Source organism: Strix uralensis, chromosome 3 (genome assembly GCF_047716275.1).
Source record: "Strix uralensis isolate ZFMK-TIS-50842 chromosome 3, bStrUra1, whole genome shotgun sequence".
NCBI classification, from domain to species: domain Eukaryota; kingdom Metazoa; phylum Chordata; class Aves; order Strigiformes; family Strigidae; genus Strix; species Strix uralensis.
This window is the reverse complement of record NC_133974.1, coordinates 42,476,636-42,497,121: the sequence shown is the minus strand read 5'-3', so window position 1 is coordinate 42,497,121 and position 20,486 is coordinate 42,476,636. Positions and strand designations below refer to the sequence as shown.

At 41.6% G+C, this 20,486-nt stretch overlaps 1 protein-coding gene across 7 annotated transcripts in view; it reads left to right on the top strand.

Annotated features, from left to right (window-relative positions):
• Positions 1 to 9,491: 9,491 nt before the first annotated feature.
• MAP3K7 (mitogen-activated protein kinase kinase kinase 7) overlaps positions 9,492 to 20,486 on the top strand; it is a 48,562-nt gene continuing 37,567 nt past the window's right edge. For all 7 annotated transcript variants that reach the window (XM_074862100.1, XM_074862089.1, XM_074862088.1 and 4 more), the window contains exon 1: positions 9,492 to 9,725. In XM_074862100.1, the coding sequence (XP_074718201.1) occupies positions 9,636 to 9,725 (90 nt within the window). In that variant the 5' untranslated portion in view covers positions 9,492 to 9,635. The remainder of the gene's footprint in view (positions 9,726 to 20,486) is intronic.

The following is a 20,486-nucleotide window of genomic DNA, read 5'->3' as shown; positions in this document are numbered from 1 at the left end:
GTCAAGAGACCTTCTCAGAGAAAAAATATGCAAGTCTCAAAGCTACCATTTCAGACTAACTGTGAATCTAGACATCAGCTAGGTTTGGAATTTTCCCCCAAAGTTATGAGATCTATGTATTTAATTTTTTTACAAAAGTTCATATTCCTTCCTCTTCAATAGTAGGGGCCAACTGACACAGATTTAGATTCCTGAGAGGGCACAGGTGTCCAGGTCTCATCAAGGTAAATGAATTAGACAATGAAATGCCTTTGAGAATTTGATCTACCTGACTCCAGAAGGAAGGGATGTGGGCAGTGGTATCTCCTTCCATTTCAGTGCAGACTCTTCCTAGATGCAAGAGGAGGATGGCTGCAGAGTGCCATGTAGCCACAGCAGTGGTGAAGGGGATTTGCAGCTGCGCCTTCACTCCTCCACCACATGCCACGAGGCAGTACAAGCTTCTCAATTTGACAAATCAGCCACTGATCTGAAACATTTGCATGCTGTGTTATTGTCAGCTTTTTAGCTGTTCATCTGCATGGTGTGTTATTTTCAGCTTTTTAATTGTTTGCCTTTAATGTTCTGGTTTAGGGCTTTTGCAAGAAAATTAAATCAAATTCTGTGCTGGACTGACCAACAGGAGAAGCGACTATCACTGTTACAAGCCCTTCTTACCTAATAGTTCAGTCATTGTGCTACAGACCACCATTGAAATCCTTCCTCTGCCTGAGGGGATTCAAACATTCATCAAACATTCATCTCCCAAAGATGTCATTAATTATGACTTCTAGGGCATTATGTATTGAGTCTTCTTCACCTTGTCTTGTTCCATTTTGCATAAAATACTTAAAAATCAAATGAATCAGGGAGTAACAACGCATTCTTTAGACTCCTTCCCTGGCTCCAGTAAACAGCAGATCACATGGGGTGGAAGAGCATCAAGGGGACTGACTGTGAGCACCTCCCACATAAAACATTCAGTGTCTTTGGGGCTAGATTCTCCACTAGAAGGTGCCATCTGCAGGTTAAAACTCTCAAATTTTAAAGAAATTGAGCCTTATTGCAGGGATTAAATTTATGAACTACAAGGTATAAAAAAGAGTAATGATTTTACATTCAGCAGCTTGACCTTCACTGAGAAGAAATTCTCTCAAGTGTCATTAACACCTAACCTACTGGTCTGATACCAGGAGATAGATATATTAGTGTTCACTGAAGAATGGTAAGCTTACATACTAGAACTTGTTGAGCTTATGACAAAAATTAGGCCTTAGCAAGTTAATAGGCTCAGCACTTCTATTACATTGATCTGGCTGTTGAAGTAATGGCTACAGTAATGGCCTGAAGAACCACTGCCTTTATGAAACAGTTGCTGACAGCGGTCAAGTACCAGCTGACTGGAAGTTTCTAGGGGGACAGGAAAATTTCTGGTGATTTGTCACTTTCAGTTTTACTGTGACTTTTGCTCTATCTGATCTCATTTAATTGGGAGCATCATATGTATTGTGCTCCCAGTAAATCAGAAGACAACGTCCATATTTCATTACCAAACAAGTGATACAATGATATAAAACACTCACCCCCTTCTTCTGTGATTGCATTTGCTTTATTCTTCCATTGGTGAGAACATATTATCTTGATTACAGATCATTTTGACTGACCATTTTTTAAGATATCTTCTAGAAAGATATACCACCCTAATAACGAATTAGCAAAGCACATTAACAAGTACCTATTTAAAAAGAGCCAGATCTTTGTGATTTTTATTGTACATTACAAATCACAGACTTTCAGCATGTTGGTTATATAACATGTGAATCAGATATCTATTAGAAATATGACTATTTGGTGGCACATTTGGGTCCTCCATATGCATACACAGGCTGTTTGCCAAACACATCCACAAGCAACTAGAAGACAGAGCCACGCACAAGGCACTCCTGCACATGCAACCAGGCCAGACCTGCAGGTCTGCATCTGGCACTCTCGCCACTGGCTATTGCAAACCACACAAGAATCAGGCTGCCTTCTGTGGAGATGTTTCTAGCCTGCTAGCATATTTTCTACAAACATAGAACAGCCCAGGTCGGGAGGGACCTCAAAAGATCATCTGGTCCAACCTTGTGTGGGAAAGGGAGGATAGATGAGATTATCTACCACCCTGTCCAGTCACATCTTGAAAACCTCCAGGGATGGGGACTCCACCACACCTCACTGAGACTGGTGTTCCAGTCAATGACTGTTCTCACTGTAAAAAAATTTATTGTATCAAGATGAAACCTCTCCCGGTGCAACTTGTACCTGTTGACCCCTTGTCTTCTCCACGTGGCTCTCTATGAAAAGAGAGACTCCATCCTCTTTATAGCCACCCTTTAAGTACTGGAATACTGTGATGAGATCCTCTCCTGAGACTTCTCCAGGAGAAAAGACCTAAATCCTTCAGACTTTCCTCATAGGGCAGGTTCTCCATTTGACTTACAGCTCTACATGTTCCGTGTTTCTGTCAGTTCTACCTGGTATGAAACCAGAAACTAAGCACACAAAGCATCTATTCCTGTTTGTCATTTAAATAGCAGAATAGATCTTCTAGAATGGAAAGATTTTGAAGACAAGTCCCTCATCCACGGAAGCCTCAGTGTACATGCACTCAGGCTATATTAGTCTTTACCCTCACTACATGATGGCAGTCATGAACAGTCTCCCCTCCTACTTTCAGTACACTGCTCCAGCGCTTCGTAGTACTCCACCCACTTGTGTGTCTTGCATAAAACATACAAGGCTGTCATCTCCCTTTTCTAACATTGCTTAAAAATCATACCCACAAGAATTCTCTCCATTTGCTCTGATTCATGAGTATGAAGCTTTAGAAGATGAAAAAGAAACTGATATTCCTTCTCCCAAGAAATAAAAAAATAAAAATCCCTCCTTCCTCCAAACTCGTAATTCAGAGCAAGGCCTTACTCACGTACTTCTATCAATATAATTTTTACTTCATCTTAAGATCATAACGGTTCATTTCAATGTATAGTCAGATAAAGAAAGACCATGAGAAGAATTAATTATATTACTTACACTTTTAATAGCATTTGTTTGGCCAATGTGATTGGAAGAGACCTCCTTAAGCAATGAATACAGTAATCTGCTCTCACAGATGGTTATGACAAATAAATGATTCCACTGATCAGGCACCACCCAGTGAAGCAACTTTTGCTCTGATAGCAAGAAACTTCTCAGGTTTCCAATCTGCATGCATTAACAGGACTCTTGTGCCAAAAGTTTCCTTCTGCTTGAACATCACTTTTCCATCAGTACTGTTTACCTCCCCAATATCTTTATCTTTCCAATCTCTTCAAAAAGAGGCAAGATATATCCTCTCTGTGTTTTGCAGGATTAAACATGACGACTTGTTTTATCTTCCCTTCTGTGGTAAGCCCTCTCTTATCTTGACCATCTTGGTAGCTTTTCTCTGCAACTAGTTAGGTCTCAATTCATTTTTCTTGGAAAGCAGATAACCAACACTAGAGTCTTTCAGATGAAGTCTACATAACCTTGTATAGCTTTATTGGATATATCATACAGGATATATAAGCTTGCACCTTTTTCTAGGCACATTATCTCCAAGACTCATAGTCCTCCTAAAACCAGTTAAAACATAAAAGTTGTATTCTTCATCTCTTCCCAATAAGTCTGTTATAGGATAACAAGATGTTATGAGTTGTCAAACTAATTCATGAACTTGCACTCTAATATTTTAAATATTAGCCACTTTATATCTCTTGTCCTTTGAGTCATCTAATTTTTTCCATTTGATATTCTTATCTTCCTCTTTATTAACTATGCTGTCTAAACTTGTGTCACCACAATCACTGTCCCTCTAATTCTCTTATCAACATCATTAATGAAATTATTAAGATTAACAAGGTTGCTCTCAAAATTGAATCTTACCAGAAAAAAATCTGTTAGTAACTTCATTCCAATACTTCCCTTTTGATACTCCCCATTGTCTTCTGACTACTCCTCTACTGTCTTTACCCACTTTCCATTCTTTTAATGATTCTTATCATGTCCAACTTAATTAATAATTTCCCACAAGGCAATATATCAAATACAATCAAGATAGAATAGTTCCATCCATTCCCTTTGCCTAAAAATATCACAGAATTTATCAAAAATGATCTTTTGTTAATCTGAGATAATCTACCTTTGATTAAAAAGATGTGATATTTCATTCCATTTACCTCCATGCTCTTTATTATTCTCTCCTTCACATTTTATTTTAAAGCCTACTGAGAGCAGACCAACACATACTCAGATGCCTGGGTCAGTCTTTGCACCCTTCTAAAATACTTTTGCCTCCTTATAGTTACCTGGTAACATTTCTGCCTTTCTCTAACACATCTTCTATCAGAAATTTCATGTACTGTGTCTTTCAGACCTCTCAGTTGAAGATCAGCCAGTCTATTGCCATCTGTCTCTCCTTCTTCTCTGTGTGCTAAATTCTTTAGTATCTTTTTCCCACTAGCCACTTAGTCAGTCAGCCAACCCCAGCAGCTGATAGCTGCAACAGGGGAAACACTGTCCAGGTTTCAGGACTGCATCTAGATTATCTCCCTTACTGCACAGTGGCTGCATTACACCTCTTTCCTAGCTCTCTTGGTGGTTTAGGCTGCTGGAAAACTTTGAGAGATCTAACATGACTCATATTAGAAGGCAAAATAAGGTTCAGAAACAACTGTGACCATTCGAGTTCCTGTAACATTCATACAAGAGAATTTCTTTTTCTTTTTACTGAAGTGAAGACAGTTCTTTGCAGACAGTTGTGTTTGGTATTTAGCAAAGCAGCTCATGCATTTATTTTGCAAGGCTTTTATTTATTTTTTAAATATATGCATTTTATTACAAATTATAAGGCACACCACAATCGAAGGAATTCATAGCTTTTTAGAAGACTCTACATAGTGTGGAAAAGTCTTCCCAGAAAGGGAAAGAAGTAATAAGAAAACACAAAGCATGTTGGGGCTGCTATCTCAGTGTATTTGGAAGAAGACACCCTTGTGCTGCTTTGCAAGAGTTTGCAAACCACTAATGCAAGACAGAATTGGTGAAATCACTGAGATTCATACTGAAATCTGACACACAATATGCTGCAGCCTCCTCTTGGGAAATCTTAACACAAGAGTCCAAGGAGCTACATGAGAAGAGTAGATTAGGCAACAACTCTGCTGTGCTGAGCAACAGAAACCTTTCAATATCATTGTGGTGATTTGTCCTCAGATTTCTCCACTGTACCTGCACTGGAACAAGAATCAGGCTTCTCTGGGTTCCTCCTGGCTGGGACCTGAATTTGTACAGCACAAGTGTTTCATGGTGTGCTCCATACTACTAGTCACCAGGGACCTGCTCTGCCCTCACACTTGCAAGACAATGCACAAGACAGTTCATCCACCAGCTCGTGACAATCAGTCGTCCAGGCTAACTCCTCTCCTTTTAATTCCTGCAGGTTTCCTATGAATAGTGTACATCCAGACACTTTCCAACACACAGGCAAGGCAAGGCTGATGACTCACAACCAGTTCTACAGCTGCTGTCAAGGTCTTTAACCACACAGGATTCCCACGAACTGAAATGATATAACTTCATATTTACAAGACAATATTTAACAAGAAAAATAATGGAGTCTGTCTTGTCAGAAACCTGAACTACTCCTGTGCTTAAAAATAGAAGGGAACCTTTCTTGTAGATAATGCCAGTTGTTGAGACCATCCCACACCTTCCAACACTGCTTTCTAGTATCATTCTACCATCACTTAAAATGAGATATTTTTACCAACTAAAAAAAAAAAAAATTGCATATACTGAAAATACAACACAAGTTGAAATCTTTTGAAAGAAGAAGGCACTTAACTTTTTCCTAAACTGAGTTAGAGAAAAATAACGCTGGTTTGCTCTTCTTAAAGAACTCCTACAAGTGTTACATAGAGTAATTTTAAGGGAGCTGGACAGGCGGTAGCCAGGATAATATATCTGCATCTTTTTCTGTACTCATGAAAATGTGCCCAAATTCTAAGCTGTAAGATTCTGTATATGTTGGATAAATTTTAGCGAAGATACCCAGATATTTGGACTAAGTCTCAGGTCTGTTAGGCTGGCCCTGTAGACTTACTTTATACTTTGTATAAGACCTACTGCCTAATCTTTTGAAAAAATATAGCTCTTAAACCTGCTCCATGACAGGAGCTACAAAGAGCTCCACAGCAGTTATCTCAGGTTTGAGCATTTGTGAGTGCTCTGGCCATGGTATCCTAAGACTTCTAACAATCTTTTAATTGCTCACCTTCCTGGCAGTGTAACTTCTTCCCTATGTTAGAGACAGGCCATTGAGACCCAGAATGTAGGCTTCCCAGTTTTTAGTTTTTTCTCCTGAACACAAGAGCTGCTTTTCTCCCAGGCAAAAACAGCCTGTGGAGGATGCAGCTTTTCTTTTCCTTCACCCTTCAAATGTGTTTGTTAAATAAATATTTAAAATGTTCTGTTTTGGGGGTCTACAAGTTATACTCAGTCCCCAACACACAGCTAATGAAGACTGTGTCAGTCATAAAACAAAAAGAATAATATCAAAATTACCACATCCTTAAAACACCACCTGATCTTCACAACAGTGACATTTTGATAATGATGATGACTCTGCCTTCACAAAGGAAGAACTCATTATTTTTGAGATACATATTTCTACATCAATTTCTGAAAGGAAATGAACCTTACAAGCAACTATAATTGGAATGCTCTCCTCTGTGCTCTTAATTCTCATCAACAAAAAAAATAAAGGTAATGGAAAAATCTCACCACTAAAATATAAAAGACTGCAACTGTCACTTGCCTCATATATATCCTTAAGAGAGGTCTGTGAAGCCTAACAAAAAGCCAAATATTCAGTTAGTTTTACTAGAGATCACCTATCATCACCTAGAGTGCCACCACCCACCTAGCCAACTTTCCAAAAAGTACTGATGTGGTTCACCTTCCCCATAGCATAGCGTATGTGTCCAAATAAGACATTCTTTTAAAGTTCAGAATTCTTCCTGACACCACGCTCAAGAAGATTTTCACACATTGTTTTTTTTCATTCACCCCTGTACTTTGGCTTCGGTTGCCTTTCTGTGTTGGCTGCCTTGAATCCCAGTCTTAAAACTATTTAGAGAACTGAAGCAATTCATCCAGCACTATGAATTCATGTGAGAGGAGTCTGGTTTTGATCTGATCTGCAGTTTCTCAATACCTCAGAAAACCATATTTTTCATCTTCCAAAAACCAATACGCTGCACACTCAGCAGCTGAGACAGTAGCAGCTGCTTCTACAAAAGTGATATGCTTTCCTTTAAGTGGTCAGGTACAGGTACAAACATGATACTTTGCGACTCCTCATCACAGTATGATCAAGATGGGTACTAAGGGCAGCTTTCATGAAAATGAAACTCAAATACACCTCTGGGTATAAGGGGATGCTAGATCCGAATCATCCAGAGACTACATATCTGGAGAGCACCAAGGTCAGTATGAACATCCAGACCTATATACAACCTCCGAGAAACGAGGGGTTCTGAATAACCCCGCTGCCGAATGAAGCGGATATTAGGCAGATTTTGTGGTACCTGGAACCTTCCCATGTCTAACAGAAGCCTCTTTAGATCCTCCTAGACCAAATCACATCAGAAAATCAAAAAGCAACAGGAACTCGATGTGAGTCTGCTCCCCACGCACACACAGATTGTTTGCACAATGTAATTGCACCGACCCAACCTGTTCTGGAGACTAGTTTCATCTTGCACACAACACAGTCTACCAGTACACACACCATGACTGCTTGTCTGTGATTTCTGCATTGCTAGACACCTGGAAATCCTGGACAATTTGCTAAAACTGACAGAAAAAGGCAAGGGCAAACAACCCAAAATGACAGTCTGTCACAAGACACAGGAGCTCACAGAGGCACTTTCACTTTAGCTTTTCTAACAGCTGAGCCACCATGACAGTAGGTCACTGCCCATATTCATCCTTGATCTTCTCTCTCCTAGCTGCTTAAGCAGTTTTCTCAGGCTAGCTCTGTAAACCAGCTCTATCTCCCCATTTACGAGACTTCACTGAGGTACAGGCATGCACGAGCATTTTAGCAGAGGAAGATCTAGGAAAGCTTACTAGATCTATTAAAATTACATACTATTAATAGCATTGTACAATAACACAACTTTTTATATATGGCCCCGAGGCTAAACATATCGAAATGAAGCACAGCTGTTTTAGTGAAACACAGCAGCTACATCCACTCATCCCAGCATTGATTTCACACCGTGAGTTGCCCTGAAGCCTCAGCCTGGGAGATTTACCACCCAAACGGTGATGCGTTGCTCCAGCCAAAAGTGGAAGCAGGTGGGGGCCTGGAGAACGAGCCGTTAAGGTACACACTCATTCCCGAGCCCTATCCCCTTATTGCTATGTGTTTACATCATTGGCTTAATTACTCTCTGCTCCCCAGCTACCCTCCCTCACACGTGCTTCCCCCTGAGAAAGGGGGGCTCAGCAGCACAGGCCACCCAAGGCCGCGCTCCTGCCTTCAGAGAAAACCCGTCCCCAGACGCATGTCCCCCAGACGTGCGCCTCCTCCCCCGGGGGAAAAAGAGATGTATTAGGGAAGGTGATGCAGTGCGGCGCCGGAGGGGCGCTGCCTCGCACTCGGCCCTCCGCCTCCTGCTGCCGACCAGAGGCACTGTGCGGCCGCGGGGAGCGGGCGGGACCCCCGGGGGGCGCCGCGCCCGGCAGCGGCTCGAGGGGACGCCGCCTAGCCTCTGCCCCTCCCTCCCGCCCGGCCGAGACGGCGACGTCCCTCCTGCCCCGGGAGTGGACAGCCGGGGGTGGACAGCCAGCGCCGTCCGCCGCGGCCGCGCTCCTGCAGCGGCGCCGGACCCCGGCCCGCCCCTGCCGGCGGAGGCGGCAGGAAGAGGAAGCGGGCCCGGGGCCGGGGCCGGGGCCGCGGCGGCTCCCCCTGGCGGAGGCGGGCGACGGGGCGGGGCGGTGCCGCCGCCAGGCCGTGGCCCCGCTGCGGCCGCCTGAGTAGCAGCCGCTGCCGGCGCGTTTCCCCTTCCCGCCCCCTCCCCCGCCTCCCCGGCCAGGGCAGCAGGAAGCGGCTCTGATGTCAGCGGCGGCGGCCGCGGCGCGGCTCTAAGCGGCTCCCCCACCCCCGCGGCGGCCCTCTCGCCCGCCGCTGCCGCCGGGGCTGGCGGAGGCGGCCGGCTTCGGCCCCAGGGGGCGACCCCTTCTCTCCGCCGGGGACGCGCGGCCGAGGCGGCTCCTGGGCTCCGCAGAGGCCGCGGCCTAGGGCAGCCGCCGCGGGAGGGCGCGGGATGCGGAGCGGCGGCGCTGCCGCCGGCGGGGCCCCCGCCCGCCGCCACTGAGGCCCGCGGCCGCCGCGGATGCGGCCTCGCCCCGCGCGGCGGCCCAGGCGGCGCCTCGGCCCGGCCTGCCCCGACCTGCGCCCGCGCGGAGGGCAGGAGTCGCCGCCGCGCCCCGCGTAGCCCCGGTCCAGGCCCGCGGCCGCCCGGCGCCCAGCCCTCCGCCCCCGGCCTGCCCTGGCCTCTCCTCCCCCAGGTGAAAGAGGAGGGATGTCCGCTGCCGCCTCCGCTGAAATGATTGAAACCCCCCCGGTCCTCAACTTCGAAGAAATCGACTACAAAGAGATCGAGGTGGAAGAGGTGAGTGAGGGCCCCGCCGCCGGGCGGCTTCTCCGCGCACGGCCCCCGCTTCCCGGGCGCGGCCTGCGGGCGAGCCGGAGGGGCCAGCCGGGCCCCCGCCGCGGCGCCGGCCCTCCCGCGCAGCCCCCGGGGTTGCCCTCCCGGGCGGCGGCAGGGGCCGCGGGGGTTCCCTGGGTGCGCGGGGCCGCCGGGCCGCCGCAGTGTACCTGCCCGGGGTGCCCTTCCCCGCGGGATGCTGCAGCGGTTGGCACCGGAGAACAAAGGCGGTGTGGCTGGGGGCGAGCTGCCAGCTGACTTCTGCCAGCCCTGTGCCGGGCGCCGCGTCTTGGGGTCTTCTTTAAGCGGGATAGCTTTATTCGGGACTTTCATTTTAAAGTTTCGCCGCCCATTTTGCCACCCACTTCAGTATGGGTGTCAAACGCTGTCACAAGAGGGACCTGTTAATTCTGCTGTGTCTTTGGGGTCTCTGTGTGCCCCAGCTTTCTCCTTCTGCCACTGAACTGAACCGCTCTATGTGTAATTATCATACCAGTGTAAATTATTTGCTAAATTTACCGCTCTGCTAGCTGTAAGGACGTACAGATTTTTTGTATTTTTTTTTTTCTTAACATCGGCTAGTGATGTAGCACTCGTGGATCTGTAACGTTTCGTTTGTGACTTGTGCATGTTACCCAGGAAGTGACATTCAGTTGTCGTATAACATAGTTAGAAGCAAGTATTTCTTCTTCTGTAGTTCTTACTTTCATGTTAAAATTGTTGCCTTAAATTCTTTGAGGCTGAAATGAAATGGATAAAGTACAGAATTTCGTAGGTACCTGTCGTCTGTCTGGATTTCCTGTGAAAGTAAGATGGGTGTGATCTAGGATAGCTTATATGCTTTACTAAAAGGCTCAGTAGTATGTATATACCACAACGTTGTTTAACTCTCAGAATCACACAAAAATATTGCTGCTGTTGATTTTTTTTTTTTTGCTTCCTCCCCTGCTAACATCTCTACAAGACTGAAATTGCTTCATACAGATCCATAATTAATTTGATGAGTCCAACTTGGACCTAACAGACACCCAAGACTGCTTAAACAGTCTTTGTCTTTTATTCCTAGATTAATATCTTTCTCTTTCAGTAATAATTGCCCTCTTTTTCTTAAAAAGTTCATGTGGAAGTGAGTTTAGTTTTGTGTAGTAGCTTTTATAGATATGGCAACCAGCATCTCACATTTTCAAAGTGGTTTGCTAGATACTGGTTTGTTCGTAATTATTACGGTGGGCTCTTGTGGCCTGGGAGAGTTCACAGAACATAAAATCTGTAATATTTTCATAGAACACCAGGGCACTTTCTGCTGTATTCAGGTAGTATTGTGGTAACTTTGGCTTTCACCATAGAAGACACTGGAAATTCTCAGAAAGTAATATTTTTCCAAAAGATGGCCTTTCCCCTTTCTGTGGGCAGTCATGAAGATTTTTGGCTGTAAGTCTAATCGTTCCTCTTCCCTTTATTCATTTAACTGTTCTGAAGTGAGAAGATTTTATGGTGTTTGGGAACTGAAAGTATTTTTTCATTTGATAATATGCTGACGTTTTTGCAAAACTTACTAATGGACAGGGGTCGAATCACATGCTTTGGGAGAAATGGCTTTTCTCACCCAAAGAAGAAAATAAAGTTAATAGGAATTTATCCATCAGAAAAATGTGTCCTGTGATGGCTCATAGAAGTGAGTAGCACATCTAATATGTTAGACATAGCACTTTGAATTAATAAAATACTATACAGATCTTTAATCCTCATGATACCCTTGGGAAGGCTGTTAGCAAGGATTATATTGCTATTTTTTATGTAGGAAATGTGGAGCTGCATGGTGTGTATTTGGTATAACTAGAATTTATCATTCTAAGGTTTAGTGTTCAGAGCTTGACTGTGTTCTACATACCCATATAGCACCTGCTGAGACAGGACTATATGCTTGAAAATATATGTAGAGAAGATGCCTAAGCAGTAATTTGTGCTTTAGTTAATGTGATTGTTGCATTATCCTCAGAGTAGTATCTCTGTTGGAGATATAAGCAGGGGAGCTCTGATAAAGTGTCCTCTCCATGAGAAGATCTGATGACGGCTGGTGTAGCATTTTGAGTTGCACTCAGTGTACCTGTCCTACCAGAAATTCTTATATGCAATGGGGATACCATAGTGCTGAATGCAGTCTAAACATCATTGCACAGAGGAAGAAATAAGATCTACTCTACAGTAAAACAGGTGAATTAGAGACCATACCTAGACCTTGCTTTTCTCAACTGTGGGTGTTGACCTCTTATTTACGATGCAGTTTCAGTGTAAATAGTCAACTTTGCAGTCATAACAAAATATACATTGCTATTGAGGATTTTCTGTGCTCTCACTTCAGGATTGGAAGTTTTCAAGGATTTTTAAATGACTGTAAGGATTCAAAATGGTCAGATGTTAATATGCTTGGCAAACTTAAGATGTTTCAAAATGGAGTGTCAACAGATCTACACTGGGAACTCAAATGAATGCTTGTATAATCATAGCTTTGCTGTTGTATTATCAAGGCTGTCTTGTCAGCAGATAGCAGTCCCACTCTGCCACTGGTTTATTAATAGATATCGAAGTTCTGGAATACTTGTAGGCCCTGAGTCCTTGCTAATAAATGTGAGATCTATAAAGCATGTTTTCATTTAGGTTTGGTTAAACTACTGAATAATATCAAGAATATACCATATTGTGTTTTAGCTACCATGCACAGGACTAACTGTACCGTAGTGTTACTTCCCACCAGTCAAACACGTCTCCAACGCCAAGCTGCCTTTCACTATTTAAAGTGCTTAGGTTGAAGTAAAATATGGAGATAATAATTATGAATGAGTTGGAGTCAAATCAAAATTGATGTGACACAGTGGGACCATCTTCAAAACTAGAAGGGGAAAAACAACGTAAAGCTTGGGTTCAACAGAAATGTTCCCTACTTTACCATGTAAATTTTTGACTGTGAGAATGTCCTCTCTTAAGTTTTCAGGTATTAGATAGACAAATCATTAGAAACTGAATAAATAAAACTACAGAATTTATCTGAAAAGTTAATGTAACTGAAATCAAGTTAACAATAAAAAGCCTAATAGCCCTAGTTTAAAATCTAACTTAAATACTCTTGCTCCCAGAGGAGCTTTCACATCTAAGCAATGAACAGACTTTGGTTTTGAATTGGTCTGACAACCTGCTCCCTGCCACTCTTTCCTGAAAATCCCACAGCCCTTCCTCCTTCGTGTAACTCGATAACAGTCCCATACATGACCAAAACGCAGACCTCTTCATCACATGATGTGTGTATGCCTTGGATTGCATGGCCAAAAGATGCATGTCTGGTCATGCATGCTGTGGCCCTGCCCAGTCACTGTTTGATGTGGCCAGGTTGAAAACCATTGCCATATTTGCATAGTTGCAAGTTACTTCTGAACAGTCTGAAAGTGTAAATTATTTGAAAACTGTTGTTTAATGCTCTGCTGGTATACCGTAGTATACACTGAAGTTTATTTTCAACAATCTATTCGGGCAATAGTAGTTAATTCTAAGGGGTTTAAGGTAACGTTTTTTTTAAGATGAACAGTAAGATTTCTAAATATTTAATTTGGAAAACCTAGTTAAGGTGCCAGCGACCAAGGAGATGCAATTTATGGTATGTTCACCTACATTTTTGAAATGGTTGAATAATTTCATTAACCCTCTGTGCTGAGAACTGCATGTGTTCCTTGCAGGTATGGAGCAGAGCAGTTCAGAGACAAGAGAATGAGGAATACAGTGAGACAACTGGTTTTTGCTCCCCTTTCTATTAGTTAACTTTTTAAAAGTTAATGAGATGCAGTGACCGGTTATGTCCATTACACTACAAGGTAAAGCGGATTTGCATAAGCTGCTGCTGAACATGGAGTTGTTACTCCTTCTATTGTTTTTATGTCCGGGGAGATTGTGTCCAGTTGTAGAATACCAATCTGCAAAATTGGGATAAGTTCGGATGAGAACTGCAGGTGTGATCTGAGATCTGAACAATATTCTTGGCTATCTGACATGAGTACAAAAGGCTCATGAGCCAAGGGTGGTAGTTAGGAATCCGTCTGAAGTCAGTCACATCTACAACTTCTCAGCCTTTTCTGGAAAGTAAGCCTTCAAGGTGCAGAGTTGTGCATCCAGAAGCAAAGGCAAAAGATGTGGTGAAAACTTATATCAGAATTTTCTGTGGTTTTACTCTAAATACATTTCTGATTTAATTCAAATCACTATTTAAATTTTGTTTAGTTACTATCAATGTAAGATTCTCTTCATTCATCTACATAAGAAAATAGCTGAAGTGTCAGCTGGAGTGTGAATTTATAGTGGAAGTTACACAACACCAATTTCATGGGGATGAAATTTAGTGTGCAGTAAGTGTTAGAAGATGGCTAATAAGCTAGTTAAACTGTTAATGTAATGTAAGACTTTACACTTATTTCTAGACATATAGATTTATTCAATGAATCAATTTGCATCCTGTAAAATAAATTTATCTTTTACTCTCATAAAGAATGCATGGGAAAGAAACCTCACGGGCTTTTCTATTCCAGTGATGAAAGCAAGATGTGTATTTATGAGGAAATAATAAAGTTCCAGGTCTAATGCAGCAGCTAAGGTCACAACTGAGTGACAGTGTAATTGCTATCAGAAACTGGGGGGTGGTGGGAAGGCCTCTCCCTAAGAAAAAAAAAAAAAAAACCAAAACCTAAAACAACGGAACAAGCTTCGCATGTCCCTTATTTATCCCACCCAGTGGATTCTAGCAATATTTTACTGACTGCAGAATGATTATTTGTTTTTCAAAGACCAGTAATTTTAGACTGTGCCAGCCCAGCAAGCCCAACTCATGTTGGAGTCCTTTACTCTGAGTGCCTCATTACCCAGCATTTTGTGTCTAAAACTAGAATCTCCTGTCTGGGCTGCTGGAACAGAACAAATTGATTCATACTAGAGCGTCAGACAAGTGTTTTGTTAAGGTTTTTAAATTACTGTAATTAAAATGAGTTCAGTTCTTGAGACAGATGTATAAAAGGCTATCAGTATGTAAAAAGCTGGAATGAAAGTACAACCTGATAAACAGTTATCTTTGCTTGAGATGGACACATTTCTTAGAATGACTGAGCTATTGAAAGGGGTTGGTTTTGTGTTTAGAGCAAAGGAAGACTTTCTGGAAACACCAATAATTTTAGGAAGATAGATGATGGTACTTTGATTGTCCATAAACATACTCTGAAGAAGTTGAAAAGAGAATGATTTCTTAAAACAACTAAATTCACATAGCCAAGTCACTGAATAATAGCTGTACAGGGTTGTGCAGCTCTAACAGATGATGCCCTAGATACGGACCAACTGTATTAGTTTGTGGCAAGAAGTTATGTATATTTGTTAAGAATGTAAGTTGATTTTTAATAACAAATTTTTTCCATTAAGAAATCTTTTTTTCTTAGTGTTTTGCATAACTTTAGAATTGAAACTTGGAAACTAAATCTAAACTGAATGACTTAGTTTACTAAAAATTAGTGGGATTGGGGGGGGCAGCGGTTTTGGTGTTTGGGTTTTTTTCATTGCTGTATGAATTCCAGAAAGGGAAAGCAACACTTACAAATGAGTTGAGCACTAGCACAAATAAGCTTAACCAGTAAAAGAATGTAGCTGTAAGAATTGGCAGATCTAAACTCCTTCCTAAAAGTGCTGCCAGGGTATTGGCCACAGTTATCTGTGGCACGGGGCCGATTTGCTTCAACCTGCTTAATAAAGCATAGCACACACAGAGGAACCAAAGTTGGAATTTGAGGCTGGTTGAATGAATGATAGAAAATGTAGGCATATTATTTTTAGGGACTGTAAACTGTTCTTCATGACCTCCCCACCCTGCCATCCCCTACCCCTGCCCTTGCATTGTGTCTGAAGCTTGAGAGATCTAAAAGTCAGTATGCATAAACCTTTCATTTACAAATATACCAGTAACCAAAGGGACATAGATATTAAAGATAATTCAGAGACTGCTGTCTGTTTGGAAGCATGGGTTTTGTTGGGTTTGTGCTGTTTTTTTCTTTTTGACTGCTGGTCTTGCTTCCCAAAATCGTAACCAAATTTGTCATGTAGATACTGCAAATTATGAATACAATTCTCCAAAGAATACTGTATCTGCTAACCAGGGAGCTATTCTATTTTATTGCTGTCTTATATATCCAGCAAGGTTTTTTTAGAAGGAAAAGCACTAGGTATGCAGCATGCAGAGCTAACTTAACATGGAAACCTCATGGATAGGGAAGAAAACTTTGCATCTTTATACTTTTGAGTGAATAGAAAACCTGTGCAGTTAATGCAAAGTTGAAATTAATTCTTCCAAAGTTTTGACATCTGATAGGGTAATAGGGTGCCGTGAATAAACAGAGATGCATTTTTCTTGTTTTACTGGAGGGGGTGGGGAATTAGTGGTCCCATCCCTTAGGACAAGATACATCCTTAACATATCTGCAGTCTCTATTTCCTGCATGATTTCTAGTCTACATACTTACCAGTCAGTATAGTCTACATACTTACAAGTCAGTATCATGTATCTTTGTTTATGTACAGCATTTGATACTATTTGTACACAGAGGCAGAGGTAATGTTTGTTCCAGGGTTCTTGTATGGTTCATATTCTTTAAATAATACTCTAAATACATTATCTGGAAAACATGCAAACAACACTCTCTTTCACCATGTCACGCAGTAAAACGTAACTTTTTACTGGTATGAGTTTTATGGGGAGAAGAATAAAGTTGTATATACTTTTCAATCTTTAAAGCTCTTTAAGCATTGGTGCCAGTTTAAAATGTGTCTGTCTCCTCTACTAACCAAGTGGTTCTTGACAAACTTCATTCTATTTTGTGGAAAAGTAGAAGTAAAAGCACTGGTATTCTATTTCTAAACATGTCATCTGCCCTATATTTTCCTTTTTTCTCCTAGAAGATATTTAGGGGGCCAAAATCTTTTACCAAAAGAATGTGTTTATTTTTAGATCATTTTCCAACCGTACGCAGGGCTACAGATCAACTGCTGTTTATTGATTTGTTGTGTCAATAATTCCATTAACTGTGCTTCATATAATTCAGAATATGCACTACTGCCCAAACATATGGTGTGGCACCAACAGCAGGGGACAAGAAGGAATGAGCGTGAAGAAACTAAAGTTCAGGCAGAGCCTCCCTCCTGTGCTATTAAGTTACTTAGTTCCAGCACACGGTGTTGAAGGAAACAACGTAGTGTTTAAACTGTTCCGACAAATTCTAAGACTTACTCCTTTAAAGAATAAGCTCAGTGAAAACTTAAAGGAAGAAAATGAAATGTGAGTGGAATCCACCACAAGCTGCATTCTGTCGATTATAAGGGATGTTTTTACGATGAATAAGATACTTTCTCCAGATTAAGTAAGAAAGACGTACTGGGCTTTCACATATGATAAACTTCAAGTTTGTATCAGATCCATCATTGCTTCTGACGGTTGCTCCTTTCATATGCTGTCCAAGAGTCTGAACTGCTTTAATGGAGGATTGGCTCTCCTCTGTTTTCCCTGTATCCTAGGTAAATATTCAGTGCATTCGTGTCCTCTTCTCAAGTTCAACCCTCTGCCTAAGCAGGCACCAAGTCACTGATAAATTGTTATGAAACCTTGACTGCATAGTCATTTCTCAAACTTTTCACCAACTGTAAAATTTATGTATCTGATGGTCTCTCACAGCTTTCTACTATGTAATTAAGATTTAGATTGCCTGGTAAACTGTTCCTCTTGGTATCTGACATTTGATTGGGGGGGGGCGGGGGGGGAGGTTTTTTTTTACCCAGTCATCAGCAGGACTTCATAAAGTACCTCTGATTCTTGGAATTTATTCCACTTTTCAACTAGAGCCCAAGTATTGTGACATTCATGGCATAATGTAACACATCACGTTGGGCAGTATACATCTTAATCTTAGTTTCTTCATTGAACAGAACTGTTATTTAAAAATATGTCAAAATTGAAAAACAATGGTTTCTCTAGTATATGAACTAGAAATACATGTACCAATTCTTGGTATTAAACTTGCAAATAGCCATGGATTTCTCTTCAGGGGAACAGTATGCAATTGTATTGGCTTATGGGCTGAATTTGACCATGTAGAATTAAATGCAAGAGATGCTTGGGCTTTTTTTTTTTTTGTTATACATGTGATTTTATTTTTATATATACATGAAAAATATTTAATATATCAAAATATATGTAGTACATATTACATAGTCATAATATTAAAATTATATCCGTAATACATAGAATACATTTGTACATATGGACATATATGAGTCTTTTCAGCAAGGAAAGATACGACTAGCCAAAGAAAGTAAGCCTGATCCATCACAAACTGTTGTAAATGATTCAGGCTAAGTAAAAAAAAAAAAAAAAAAGTCAAATTGATTCATTCAATTTTGTCAGATGTATCTGAGACCAATCTTTTAACTGACAAATATGCACTGTTTTCAAGTAGCAATTTTTTTTCTTCATCACTGGATTAAATGTAACAGAGCTGTAGTCAAACACCATGAAGGAGTATGAGAAAAGGTGCATTAAGAAGAGGAGCCTTCTAAAAGGAGCTTTGCTCAGCCTTGAACTGTAAGGCCAGTTGTATCCAGCTAGGAGAAATTATATGCACACCTCCTCTTCCTGAAGTGGAGGGGACAGTTCTTCCCAGTTACTTGATCAGTTTGGGTTCTTTAATATTGTAGGGGAGCAGCAGACCTGGAACTGAATTGCTGCTGCCAGTGTGCTTCATCCTGCCCGAGTTGCTCTGTGGCATCCTTCTCTCCTTAACTGACTGCCCTTAGTACTTCTCAGGTGAGAGCAGGATGCTCTCTGAGTTACATGTGCTTCCACCATGGATGGTTTCCATGTGCTCAGTAAATCGACACTTCTGTGAAATGCAGACTTAATGGCGCACACACACAGACCAATGAGATTTTTCGGAAACTGTAGGTCTGGTCATGAGCTGTGCAAGGTGGGTAGAGGGGTTGTAATGCACAACTCTCTTGTGCCCGTAGAAGAAGGTGGGAGGCCTGCCAGCCCCAGTGAATTGGGTAATCTTATTCAAAACATGGTCTGAGAGAGAAGAGGAAATACCAAGGGAGACTATTTTGGGACTTTTAGGTCTTCAGGTGACTCACTGTTTCCAGTTTGTTTATATGCACTATTTTCATGGGCTGCTTGACTATCATTCCTATGGGTTGGTGTTTCCAATCTCAGTTATGGACTGCAAGAAAATAGTTGGTGTGTATTATATCAAGAGAAGAGTCAAGGCCCTATACTGTACTTGGAGGAGGAGGTTACAATCAACAGGTTCCTTTTTACACGGGGCAGAATGGGGCACGTTCTGTGGGTCTGCTGTGGATATCTTGTGGTAGACTCAGTCTATGAACCACTGTTGTGGAGAGTAAAGGTGAGAAGCCAGGAGTTCCTGGAAGGCTACATGCATGCTATAATGCAAAAGAGAAAAATACTTCTTTGTGTGTATTAAGGAAACCAAAAGAGGAAAATGCCATTGATCACCATGGCTGGGCAGCCGTCTCTCATATCCTATGTAACCTTTCAAAAATATTGGGTGTGCTTTCTGTTTTATCATCTTTCTTAATGCAAAATCTTGATTATTTTTTTAATTTTATATTTTTCCCCTTTTCAAACTGGGTTCTTGATTGCAGACTTTCTCATATTCATCATGAAAGTTTAGCAGGTCTTGAGCTATGTACCTGCAGCCTTTTCCACCCCATTCTCTGGGGAAATCAGCTTCACTATTTATTTATTTATTAGGAAAGCATGTAGTGAGAACCTAACCCAAGCATGGTTTACATAAATGATAGTCAGTTTGCTTTGACGTGGAGCCTTGACAAGTACAGTCTGGTGCTTGTACATTCCTGGCTACCAAGTTGCTGTCTCTGGATCAGCACTCTTAATTTATATTCTGGATTATTGCTATATTGGGGGGCATCTCAAAAAAAAAAAAAGTTAAATTATTAAATGTTATTTCCTCAAAGGGTGAGCATTCAGGCAGCAGGCAGTTTGCTTTCTTTCAGCATCGTGAATGTGTGGTTATTCACTGATCTCCTACAAGTCTTTTAACATGACACTTTTCTTTTAAGAAACCATTCTGTTAAGGAGTAAATTCACTAGTGAACCTATAAAAATCAGTTTGCCATTTATAATGTGGATGTAATATGCTTGAACATTTTGTGGGTCTTTTAGTTATGTTGCATCTCTAAATTTTAACTTTGACTATTTCTTCCCACGCCTCCACCCCCAAGAATCTTTTCCAATTTTTATTGGATAAACTCATAAGTAACTATGACTTTCTAGTGAAGAGCTTTCTAATTTTGGGAAGTGTGTTTTTCTATCCAAAATAATATTCTTGTTTGTGCATTACCTGTTTAAGGAAGACAATAAAATCAAATTCTGCCCTAATGAACTGCTATGATAATCACATTTGTAAATGCTTCCACTCCACCTTCTCCTCACTCCCCTTCCTTTCCCTTCTCTTCTTGTTCATCTCCCAGAAAAGTGTTTTATTTCATTAGAAGTGTCTGCTTTGTTCCTCGGAATACATATGATATTACTTGAAATCAAGGACTAGGAACACAAGCACAGAATGCTTTTAAAACCAGCGTAGGTAAAAGGCTGCTAGGGCCAAATACAAAATC